Here is a 13,083-nt window from a genome sequence, read left to right on the forward strand (position 1 = left end):
CTGTGCATGCATAGGAGAGGGACTAAAGAAGGACTTGAGAAACTATAGGATATCTGAAAGAAGAAAAAATGTGGCAACAGAAAAAGAAAAGACGAGTGATGACACCTCTTATATAACTGCGTGGAATACATTTTCTCTTGTCTGATTTAACAAGTGGAAGAGTTCTGACAGCCTGGTTTGCCTGCCTCACCTCCTGGATACTGTTCAAGCTTTGTTTTATTGAACAATCAGATGCCCAACTCTTTTGCCTCGTGGAAGATGAGTAAATGCAGCACTTGTTAAAATGGTCATGTGGGCTATCTGGGAACTCTCTAGTTATTATAAATCTAATTATGGCACAGAAATGTGCAATCCAGTGCTACTCCATTCCTAGCTGCTTTCTCAAAATCCTTAACATAAGCTCAGTGGGGTTTGCTAAAAATACAGTTCATGTCTATGTACAAAGATTAATTGCTTTTTTTTTTTAAACAAAAAAAATTTTTTTAAAGGAAGACTGGGGGAGAAAGATGGAGAAAAAGCAAGCATATCAAATGTTTGTTTAAATAAAAAGGTGTTTACTACCTAGTCATATTTTAACACTTTGAAACTATTTTCAACTTATATTCAAGTGATTTTACAGCAAAAAAGGTAAGCACACAACTTTTACTTCTATTACACTTGTCTACTAATAATCATCTCAATAAACAAAGGGAGATTGACAAAGATGATGAAATATGAACTAAAAGGCTTTAAAAGCGGATGTAATGAAAATGAAAAATTGTACATCAATGTCTTAATTATATCTGCTAACTCCTGTTGCTTAGTGGGAGAAGCCAGGGCTGCCACCCAGTGGCAATGTAAGTCTTTAAATGCTTTTAAGATTAAAAGAATAAAAAATATTTAAAATAATTAAAAAAAAAAAAAACCCAAACCAAAACCTCAGGAATTAGACGTCAATTTTAACATCAGTAATTTTGGTGTATTAAATACTTATCTATAACATATTAAAGAATAGAAACATTCATTTGCTTAGGCAGCACTGGGGAAATCTTTGAAAATACCATATGATTTCCTACTAAGTTATATGGTTTTAGGAAGTATTTTAATTAAAATATTGAAGGTTACTTTGCTTAAATTTAAATTCCAGAATTAATAATGTGTGTGGGGGGGGGAGGAAGCTCACAAAATACAGTTGTTTTCTTCTGTGACCTGCAGAAGTAGACTCAATACTCCATAATAGCCTCTCAACCATACACCCAAACTTCTGCTTAGTAAACAAAAACATAATAGAAACCCTCCAAAAGTAAGATTTTAAAAATCACTTTCTCTAACCATTTGGCACATCCATCTTTTCCTCAGGTATAATCAATTTTAGTGTCTTAGTCAACGAAACACAAAGCTGAAGGAGGAAACGAAAATAGCAGAAATACTATGCCTGATAATTACTGATGTTTAGAGGTGAGAGGGAAGCCAAGTATCTGATTGCCTCCTATTTCCCCAACATTTGGTCACAGCTTTTTTCACACTGACACAGAAATAATATAATCCAATACGAAATGCTCTGATAAAATAACACTAGGGGAAAAATAATATATAACACAAAAGCATTCATTTATCATTTGAAAAACTAAGTATCTCAGAGACTGCTTTATTCTCTTGACTAACCAGATAAGAAGCACCCCCCCAAAAAACTCCTAGAAATTTAGGGGCGCCTGGGTGGCACAGCGGTTAAGCGTCTGCCTTCGGCTCAGGGCGTGATCCCGGCGTTATGGGATCGAGCCCCACATCGGGCTCCTCCGCTATGAGCCTGCTTCTTCCTCCCCCACTCCCCCTGCTTGTGTTCCCTCTCTCGCTGGTTGTCTCGATCTCTGTCGAATAAATGGATAAAATCTTAAAAAAAAAAAAAAATCCTAGAAATTTAGAGATTTTTGTTTCCAACAGCTGTAAATTAAAAGTGTAAAAGATACGTTTTCAAACGCATGTCCCATTTGTTTTGCTTTACAATGAAGACAATGAATAAATTTTTTAAAACGGCAGACACAACATTTGATATTTACAATGGCTTGCAACAGATACCTGAAAATAATTTCTAATTTTCCATTTATTATTGCTATTTAGTCACAGAAAAGAACATTGTCCAAGAAATTTATTTTAGTATATGCCATATACTGATATAATAATTTTATATGAAGAGAAACTTTTGCAGAAGTGACTAATATGGTGCCCTTACAAGGAAATAAAAATAAACCAATAAATTCTTCCATGTAAAGACTTTTGATCTGCATCATTTTTTCAAAATATAAAACCTTACTATTAGAAGCAAAGAAAAAACAGAAAACAATAGAACAGAAGACCAAGGATAAGGATCTGCTTTGTGCAGATGCTTTGCATATGTAGTATATATGTATGGGCTGAGTTATAATAAAAATACTTATGTATTATAGTCAATTCTCATGTAGGGTCAGAAAGCGATTTCCAATCAAACATGACTGGACTGACATTTTCTCAGTCTTCAATTACATGACGAATTATAGCTGTGTAGCAGTCACTTCTGGTCAGCATTATCATGACAAATGCTTGATAAGATACAGTTTTTCTCCTTGTTCACTTGTAAAAATTGGTGCCTTTTTGTAATGTTCTACAAGTTCTTCCATGGTGCTGAATTTACGTTGCCCAATGCAGTAGACAGTCTCTTTTAGTTGGACTTTAAAATGCTTGTTTTTCCCTTGTGCTTTTAGTGATACAGAGAAATCATTTGGCTAAAAGAGAAAAAAACACGTAAACATTTTGAAAGACATCTATTAGCATTTTTATATTAGACTAATGATAGTAAGTGCTCAAATTTTAGCTAAGTACTAGGCACTATGCTAAATTATTTACATAGATTATCTCCTTTACACCTCCAACCCCTTTTAGAGATGAGAAAATCGAGGCCAAGAGAAGCTAAGTTGCTCAAAATCATCCATCTAGTTAACAAGAAAGCCAGGATTCAAACTCAAGCAATCAGACTCCAAAGTCTCTTAAATTATATGCTCTAACACCCACAGCAAATCCGTTAAAGTTTAACATCTGAAGCACAACAGCTATCTTCTCTCCTGCCAAACAACTGGAGAAATACATGAGAAAACATGAGCTAATGTGAGCTGTTGAGATAATGTTCTGAATTCTCAAAGATGATAGACACTAATGACAGGTCATACACTCAAATGGCTACAAGGATAAAAAGACAAGTGACAGGGTGGATATATAGAAGGAACAGTGCATGGCCACTTAGCTGTGATTGTTGCCTTGTAGGAATATGGGCAATGCTGGCAGGCCTTCCAATTTTAAAAGGAAGTCTGTCATCTGAATTTTTATAATAAATCTCCCAGTATTTAAATACTGATAACAAATTTGAGTTAAAAAACATTGCTCGGGTCAAACAAAATATGCCTGTTTGAGACCTTACTTTAAAAATTCTACTGCTTAAAAAAAAATTATTTAAATGTAAAAAAAATTTTAAATGTAAATAAAAAATTGAATAAAATAAACATTCTACTGCTAAAAATAATGGTGTATTTTGGCTAATATCTATGCTCAATTACCCGCCACAAGAAAATAGTGTTCTACAATCAAACTGCTTTCTTAGGTTTTTTGTTTTGTTTTGTTTTAACCTAACACTTTTCTGAACAGTTTAAAAGTCTCCTTTTATATAGTTACTGACAAAGTGCTTCTTTGGAAACATCCTACACCTATGGTTACTCTTACCACCTGCTCTAAGGTCACTCACTTCCTAATCCCTCTTGCCCATTGTTTGTCCTGGAAAGCAGGGTCTAGTCAGGAATCTAACAGAAAACAAAGGCCACCACTCTTCCCTATCATTGATCCTGCTCTTCCTCAGGGGTTATGTACAGGCCCCATTTCCTGAACTTCATATCAAGCAGTTCAATTAGCCTCGATTTCTCCTTCCCTCCTTTCTTCCCTCCCTTCCCACACACCATATGCATGTGTGTGCACATGCACACACACACCAGATAGGTTTTCTTCTGACTTTCAACCTTCTGCACAATCATACATTCACTTTTGTACAACTACATACACAGCAACAAAACCAATACTAATGATTTAAAAAGTGGAAAAGTAGTGGTATCCTTTTAAAAGGAAAAATAAAGACCATTTTAAAGGGAAATGATATCATCAAATTCTAATATCCTAAACAGTAACCGAAAGAGCCCACATAACTATTATTCAATTTTTATGGTTTTAAAAACTTTTACTGTTTTTCTAGTATCAGAAAAAAATATCTTTTATTCCAAATGCATTTCAAATACAGTGAGTATTAAAATAGGCTTTTGAGGTAAATAATTAAAGGATTTCCAACTTCCAAACAATCTATGAAGAAAATTAAATCTTAATTTTTTTAATTTAGGGATTTCCTTTACTAAGGATGACCGCACATCCGATATGCAATTTAAGAAATGTTTTCCCAGGTGGCCTGGGTGGCTCAGTCAGTTAAGATCTGACTCATGATTTCGTCTCAGGTCATGATCTCAGGGTTGTGAGATGGAGCCTGCATCAGGCTCTGCACTGATCGTGGAGCCTGCTTGAGATTCTCTCTCTCTCTCCCCCCTTCTGCCCTCCCGCCAACTCATGCTCTCTCTCTCTCTCTCAAAAAAAAAAGTATTTTCCCAGTTTAGTTCATTGTGTTGTTTTACTCTGAATAAAGAAGCCACAGTTCAGTTTAATGCAACAGAAGATATTTCAGAAATGCAAGACCAACAGAATTAAACAAGGCCAAATAATCCAGTGTAGTTATAACTGCTAGGGCTATATTTTATTCAAAATAAATATGACTGGAAAGAACACTGACTTTAGGTTCAGAACATCTAAGTTTATGTCCCAGCTTATCATCTGGTTAATTTTAGGGAAGAACCTTAACCTTTCCAATGTTCTATTTATTTTTTAATACTCAGAGCTCTATTTCCATTTATTTGAAAACCAACTTACCGAAGATTCACTATCACGAATGAGGAAATCACCTTCATGCCCTCTTTCATTTAATGCCATTTCCGCTTGATGCCTGGTGACTTTCCCATAATACCATGGATTGCCAGCAAACTTTCCAGTGAGTGAAGGTCTAATGTAATCACACTGTGGAGGTGATGGTTCCAAACCTGAGGTTAATGGATTATTCTGCATAATGGTAACATAGTTTTTTGGCACCAAACCAACCGTTCCATTGATCTTCCTGCATTTCCACCATTCAGGATCATTTTCAGGCTTTTCAATAACATCCATTACATCTCCTTTCTCAAAATTAAGTTCTTCATCATTGGACGAACTGAATGGGTAAAGAGCCTGTACGACATGCAACACTTGCCCGGTATTTAGGTTATTGACAACTGCTGCTAATTTCTCTGACAGAGAACCCACATGATCACCCAAAGGACTGTCACCTTCCTCAGTTACATAGTTTGAAGGGAACCATCCAACTTGTCCATTGTAGCTACCCCGCCACCACCCATCACTGCATTTCTCCATGACGATCACCTTTGTCCCTTTTATCAATGATAACTCATCCTCTCTCTCTGCCATGTAGTTAAATTTCACATAAGCAGGCATGTTGAGGTCATAGAGACGTTCCCCTGGGTCAACAAAGGTATCATCAGCAGGAGATGCAGAATCTGGCACACTATGTTTTCTTTTCACTTTTCCAATGCCTGTTCACATAAAAAAGAGTAATAAGAGAATATAAATATAAGATAATGATAACCAAAAAACCCAATTTATTCATTATTAAAAAAGGATCTTCACCTCTGTAGTTCTTCAGCCTTTAAACTTAGGTAACTAATTTCTTTCTTCTTTTTTTCCTTTCTTTTACATCTTCCTGGCTTGCTTATTTTCTAATTGGAAGTTTGTACCTTTTGACTTCCTTCACAAATTCTTCTCATAACCAAACATGTAAATGCAGTTATTGTGTGACAGTTTACCTTCTCATCTTTTCTCTCAAAGGTGTTGAGATAATTGTATAATATAATGACAGTTTTCCTAAATTTAACAAAATTTCTTCCAAATGTAAATATAGATTATTTTTCTCATATCTACAATCTAAGTACATAAAGTCCCCTATTCTTGTCTTGCTTTATCAACCTAATTCTGCAACTAGCTGTACAGAAATAAAACAATAAATTACAACTTCTTTGTAACATAAGACTGTAGTTATGTCTGGGTAATCCTTCCATTTGCTTTCTTAGTTCCCAGATCCATGTTGCTCTATTTACCTCATTATGTTTATTTTAAAATACTACATGATTTCCTTGTTTGTCTACCCTCACCCTATTCACATGCAAGCTCCAGAAAAGCAGGGACTTTTGTTTACTTTGTTCACAGATATAACACCAAAGATCTTAGACAGCGCTTAGTACACAGGAGATGCTTAAAATATATTTGTTGAAAGAAACGAGAAAAGCACCACATGTACCATGATCAGCAGTGAAAACACATGACAAGTAAATGTAAGCTACGTCAATTTTTGTCATGTGTTTTCACTGCTGATCATTTCTTAGCATGTGATTTTGTGTTCTGCTTTTACTGAGAAACTGGAGGCATTCCTATATAAAACTTCTTGTACCTTCACACAATCTCGGAACTCTTTCTTCCACCCTATTTTTCTTCATGCAAGTTTCCAATCTCTGATCCTCCTGGGTTTTTAAATATCAGCTTTCCTGCCTCTTTTGGGACTCCTGGCCATCCTTGTTTCCCTCCTACTCAGTCCTTTCTACTGTCTAAAAACATACTCAGATCACTTCTATTCCAAAATAAAGTTACTTCAATCCTGCTACTCCTTTTGAACTCTACCATTCTTTAAAAAGTTGCCTCCATTTTTTCCTTCAACTTCACCATTCACTCACTCCTAACTCCTTATGATCTGGTCCTTTAATCTCTACCATTCTACCAAACTACTCAATTAAACCATTCTTATAAAAACTGTGTCATCTCTTTACTGCTAAATCAGTATCTTTTAGACCTTTCATTCTTTTCAAACTCTCTATGCAGCAACCAAGATCATAGATTATTCTGTTTTCTCCTTTAACTCCCCTGAGAGTCTCCTCTCTTACCTCCTGACCTGTTTAGATATTCTTCTGTCCCTCTAAGCTTCTCTAAACCTTGTTATAAAATTGTATCATACTTATTTTGTCTTCCTTCTTTAATATGAGAGTGAGTTTCCTGAAGGCAGAAAACTGGATCTTAATACCTTTGTATCTCCTGCACCCACACAATAGGAACAAGTCAATGTTTGCTGAATGAAAAGGTGAACAGATTCCTCAATTGAAAGTGTTTCCCAAGATATGATGCCTGGACTTCCTTTCTACTTCAAGGGTATTTTATACTTTTATTTTCTATAACTTCTGTATAGGTTCCAAGGTCTCTCTGCAGGTCTAACCTCTCTCTGGAATTCAAGCACTATGATTCCAACTGTCGCCAGACATCTACAGATTGTACTACTAGCACCTCAAATACAACTCAAGTCCAAATAAAAATAACCTCACCCATGCCCATAAATCAACTCCCAGCCTCCCAACTTCCTTACTTGTGGTTAATGATACTGTGAAAAATCTCCATATCAAGGATTTCTGGCAGGGTAGGGAATTCTAGGGCTCCATCCATCCATCAAAAAAAAAACAAGAACAAAAACAAAAAAACCTTACAAAAACTACAGCAAGGATTAGTGAAAAAAGCTGCTGATTTGTAATAAGAGAATGCTGTAGCATTTTAAATTGCTTGTCTACCATCTCTTATATCCCCAATCAGTAGTGGCTTTGAAGACAGCAACTGGCACTCCTAATGCCAGAGACAGCAATACAGACCTTATTCTCAAAGAATTGTGACTCTAGGTTTCAACCTATCTGGCAGCCACGTGAAGGACTGGCACAAAAGCTTGCCTTGGTTTCACTGGATCTGGAACATTCTCATTCTTTTACTGAAATCATTTAACTGATGCAGCAGACTGGGGCAATGGGCAATTGGGACAAAGAACAGACAGAATGAAAACCCTGAGAAGGAAAAGACAGAACACCAACTTCAGAAGCCACACATGACAAAGAATATAGACTTTACAAATAAACAGCTTAGAACACTCACTAAACAAGCAAACAAAAACCTATAGAAGCAACAAAAACCCTAAGAAGGGGATAGAATCTGACGATAGAAGAATAAACTGTCGACCAAGAATTCTACACCCAGCAAAACTGTCCTTCCAAACTGAAGGAGAGGGGCGCCTGGGTGGCGCAGTCGTTAAGCGTCTGCCTTCGGCTCAGGGCGTGATCCTGGCTTTCTGGGATCGAGCCCCACATCAGGCTCCTCCGCTGGGAGCCTGCTTCTTCCTCTTCTACTCCCCCTGCTTGTGTTCCCTCTCTCGCTCGCTGTCTCTCTCTGTCAAATAAATAAATAAATAAATCTTAAAAAAAAAAAAAAAACTGAAGGAGAAATTAAGACACTCCTAAAACAAAAACTGAAGGAGTTTGTCACACTACATTTGTGTTACAAGAAATGCTAAAGAAAGTCCTCCACACTAAAATGAAAAGACACTAAACAGTAACTTGAAGCCATATGAGGAAATAAAGAACAATAGTAAAGGTAGCTTCATTCATAAATATAAAAGCCAGTAAAACTGTGTTTTTGGCTTGTAAATCCTCCTTTTTTCCTGTATGATTTAAGATACAAATGTATAAAACAATAATTTTAAATCTAGGTTAATGGGCACACAATGTGTAAAGATGGAACTGTAGGGGTGCCTGGGTGGTGCAGTCTGTTAAGCTTTTGGTTTCAACTCAGGTCATGATCTCAGGATCATGAGATCAAGTCAGGCTCTGTGCTCAACTGTGGAGTCTGCTTTAAGAATCTCTCTCCTCAGGGCACCTAGGTGTCTCAGTTAAGTGTCTGCCTTTGGCTCAGGTCATGATCTCAGGGTCCCGGGATCGAGCCCCACGCTGGGCTCTCTGTTCAGCAGGGAGTCTGCTTCTCCCTTTCCCTGTGTTTGTATGCTTGCTCTCTCTCTCTCTCTCAAATAAATAAATAAAATCTTAAAAGGAAAAAAAAAAAAAGAATCTCTCTTCTCCCTCTGCCCTCTAAAATAAAAAAAAAAAAAAATCTTAAAAAAAAAGATGGAACTGTAAAAGAGTAGTGTTGTATACCAGCTAAATTTGCATTAATTCAAATTTGATTGTTAGAAAAGTTAAGATATTAATTGTAATTCTCAGGGTAATCACTAAAAAAACTAAAAAAATATAGAAAAAGAAATGAGAAGGGAAAATGGTACATCAGAAAAAAATTACAAAAGAAGGCAGTAATAGGAGAATTAATGGGAGAAAAGGCTTAAGACATATAGGAAACAAACAGCAAAAGAGCAAAAGGTCTTCCTTATTAGTAATTACTTTAAATGTAAGTGAATTAGGAACACCTGGGTGGCTCAGTCAGTTAAGCGTCTGCCTTTGGCTCAGGTCCTGATCCCGGGTCCTGGAATTGAGTCCTGCCTCGGGCTTCTTGCTCAGCAGGGATCCTGCTTCTCCCTCTGCCTGCCACTCCCCCTGCTTGTGCGAATTCGCACTGACAAACAAAGAAATAAAATCTTTTTAAAAAGCTAAGTGAATTAAAATACTGGATTAAAGGGGCAGAGATTGGCAGAATGGATTTAAAAACAAGATCCAACTCTATGCTATCAATAAGCACTCACTTTAGATCCAGAGATAAACAGGTTTGAAAGTGAAAGGACAGAAAAAGGTATTTCATGAAAATGGTAACCAAAAGAGAGCTGCAGTGGTTGTATTAGTATCAGACAACGTAGTCTTTAAGACACAAGTTGTTACAGGAGACGAGGAAGGACATTATATATTGATAAAAGCGTCAATCCATCAAGAAGATATAACAATTACAAATATTATACACACCTAACAAGAGAGCCCCAAGACATATAAAGCAAAAACTGACAGAATTAAAGGAAGAAACTGACATTCTACAATACAGTTAGAGACTTTTAAATACTTTTCAATAATGAGAACTAGACAAAAATTTATTAAGGAAACAGAGGTCTTGAAAAATACTATAAGACAATTAGACCTAATAGACATATAGAACACTGGTAAACAACAGGGGCACCTGGGTGGCACAGCGGTTAAGCGTCTGCCTTCGGCTCAGAGCATGATCCCGGTGTTATGGGATCGAGCCCCACATCAGGCTCCTCCGCTATGAGCCTGCTTCTTCCTCTCCCACTCCCCCTGCTTGTGTTCCCTCTCTCGCTGGCTGTCTCTATCTCTGTCAAATAAATAAATAAAATCTTAAAAAAAAAAAAAAAGAACACTGGTAAACAACAGCACAATACACAATTTTCTCCAGTGCACACTGAACACTCCAAGATAAACCACATGTTCGCCCACAAGACAAGTCTAAATACATTTAAAGAGACTGAAATCATATAAAGTATTTTCTCTGACCACAGTGGAATGAAACTAAAAATTAACAGAAAGGAAAACTGGAAAATTCACAAATATATGTAAATTAATTAACACACTGTTCAAACAACTGGTAGGTCAAAGAAGAAATTTCAGGTGAGATTAAAAAATACTCTGAAACACATGACAATGAAAACACAACATACCAAAGCCTACAGGCTGCAGCAAAAGCAGTGCTCAGAAGGAAATTTATAGCTCTAAAAGCCTATAATAAAATAGGAATTTTTTTTTAAAAAAAGGAAAATTGATCTCACTCAAATCAATAACCTAACTTTACTCTTTAGGGAACTATAGGAAGATCAAGCTACACCCAAAGCTAGCAGAAGAAAGGAAATAAAGATTAAAGCAGAGATAAACACAAGAAGAACACAAAAACAACAAAGAATCAATGAAACTAAAAGTTAGTTTTTGAAAATATCAGCAAAATTGACAAAAGACTCAACTTACTAAAGTAAGAAATTAAGTGGGATATTACTAGAGACCTAACAGAAATACAATAAGAAAAAAAGAACAGAACACTATGAAACTTTACACTAATAAATTAGATAACTTAGATGAACAAATTGCTAAAAAGAGACAAACTCAAGAAGAAATAGAAAATTTGGACGGACATATAACAAGTTAAAAAAATGAATCAGTAACCAAAAACTTTGCAGTAAGGAAAAGTCCAGGACTGGGTAACTTAACTTATGAATTCTAACAAACATTTCCTTCTCAAATGGGAGGGAGGAAGCATTTCGTAACTCCTTCTATGAGGTCAGCATTACCCTGATATCAAAACCAGATAAAGATATCACAGGAAAAGTATTGACCAATATCCCTTATGAATACAGATTACAAATTCCTCCACAAAATAGTCAATTCTTGCTGTTTACGGTAGTTACATTCAATAAAGTTACCATGAAATACCAGGTTAGGTCCTGCAAGCCTCTGTTCACAACATTTCTGTCAACCAAGCAATACACAACCTTGTTTCACGTGGGTCTCCCTTTAAAGATACTTTAATATAAGATATTAATTAACAATGAACTCATGGCCAACATCACTGTAACTCATGCCTAAATGAAGCTTACCTAACATGTATTTTTCACATGAGGCAAATCACACCTTTCCTGCACTTAGGAATACAAGATAATACTTCAGGACTTGGGGGGGGGCACTTTAGACAGCAAAATCATGGATAAACCAAAAAAAGCACACCAATTAGAAAACCATGGCACTAAATAGAATGAATAAAGGACATTTATTTACAATATGAGAGCTGAAACAAAAAGGCAGAGCATCACCTTGTTCAATGTCGGCTGGCAACATGTGCATCAGGCAACTCAAAATTTTTGCCACTCTGTACATGTCCACAAAAGCACCACAGTTATCAATCTGGGCTTACAAATAGATTTTAGCAAGTAGACAAATTCACAAATACGGAATCTGCAAAAAATAGGGATCATCCACACTAACAAACAATATAGCAGCATATATCATGACAAAGGGATATCTGTTCCAGGAATGGAAAAGTAGTTCACCTGCTCAACAATACGAAAATCAGTATTATATACCACATTAATATAAGGAAGGAAAAACACACACACACAATGATTTCATCTGATGTAGAAAAGCACTGGGGATAAAATCTAACATCTTTTCATGATAAAAAAGTATCAGCCAACTAGGAATACAAAGGAATTTCCTCAACATCATAAAGGGCATTTATTTAAAAAAAAAAAAATCTGCAGTTACCGTCTCACTCAATAGTAAAAGACTGAAAGCTAAGATCAGGAACAAGACCTAGATGCCCTTTCAGCCACTTCTATGTACTGGAAGTGCTAGCCAGGGCAATTAGACAAGAAAAAGAAATAAAAGAGATCCAAGCAAGAAAGGGAGAAGTAAAATAATCTTTATTTGCAGATGACATGATCTTATATACAGAAAATCCTAAAAAAAACCACACACACAAAATGTTAGAACAAATTTAGCAAGGTTCCAAGATACAAAATCAACACACAAAAACCAGTTGCATTTCTATATACTAGCAGTAAACAATTTGAAGAGAGAATTTATAAAATAATTCCATTTATAATAGCATTGATAATAAAATACAGAGGTTAAATTTATTAATCAAGGAGGTACAAGACCAGTATACTGATCACTACAAAATATTGCTGAAATTAAAGTAGACCTAAATAAATGAAAAGACATCCTAGGTTTATGGATGGGGGTTCAATATTTTTAGATGGCAATACTATCCAAAGTGATCCACAGATTCTATGTAATCCTTATCAAAGTTCCAATACTCCTTTCTTGCAGAAATGGAAATGCTGATTCTAAAATTCATATGGAATTGCAAGGGACACCAAATAACCAAAACAATTCTAAAAAATGAAAACAATGGGGCACCTGGTTGGCTTAGTCTGTTAAGCAACGACTCTTGATTTCAGCTCAGGTCATGATCTTAGGGTTGTGAGATCGAGCCCCGTGTTGGGCTCCATACTGGGCATGGAGCCTGTTTAAGATTCTCTCTCTCTCTCTCTCCCTTTGTGCCACCCCCGAAAATGAAAAAAATGAAAACAAAACTGGAGAATTCACACTTCCCAATATCAAAATTCACTTCTAAGCCACA

At 36.0% G+C, this 13,083-nt stretch overlaps 1 protein-coding gene across 3 annotated transcripts in view; it reads right to left on the reverse strand.

Annotated features, from left to right (window-relative positions):
• Positions 1-2,108: 2,108 nt before the first annotated feature.
• Positions 2,109-13,083, reverse strand: part of NCK1 (NCK adaptor protein 1) — a 76,609-nt gene continuing 65,634 nt past the window's right edge. For all 3 annotated transcript variants that reach the window (XM_040636779.1, XM_040636778.1, XM_008708220.2), the window contains 2 exons: positions 4,966-5,678; positions 2,109-2,738 (listed from right to left, as the gene is read on the reverse strand). In XM_040636779.1, coding sequence (XP_040492713.1) covers positions 2,544-2,738; positions 4,966-5,678 — 908 coding nt within the window. In that variant the 3' untranslated portion in view covers positions 2,109-2,543. The remainder of the gene's footprint in view (positions 2,739-4,965; positions 5,679-13,083) is intronic.

This window comes from Ursus maritimus, unplaced genomic scaffold (assembly GCF_017311325.1).
Source record: "Ursus maritimus isolate PB19 unplaced genomic scaffold, ASM1731132v1 scaffold_20, whole genome shotgun sequence".
NCBI lineage: Eukaryota > Metazoa > Chordata > Mammalia > Carnivora > Ursidae > Ursus > Ursus maritimus.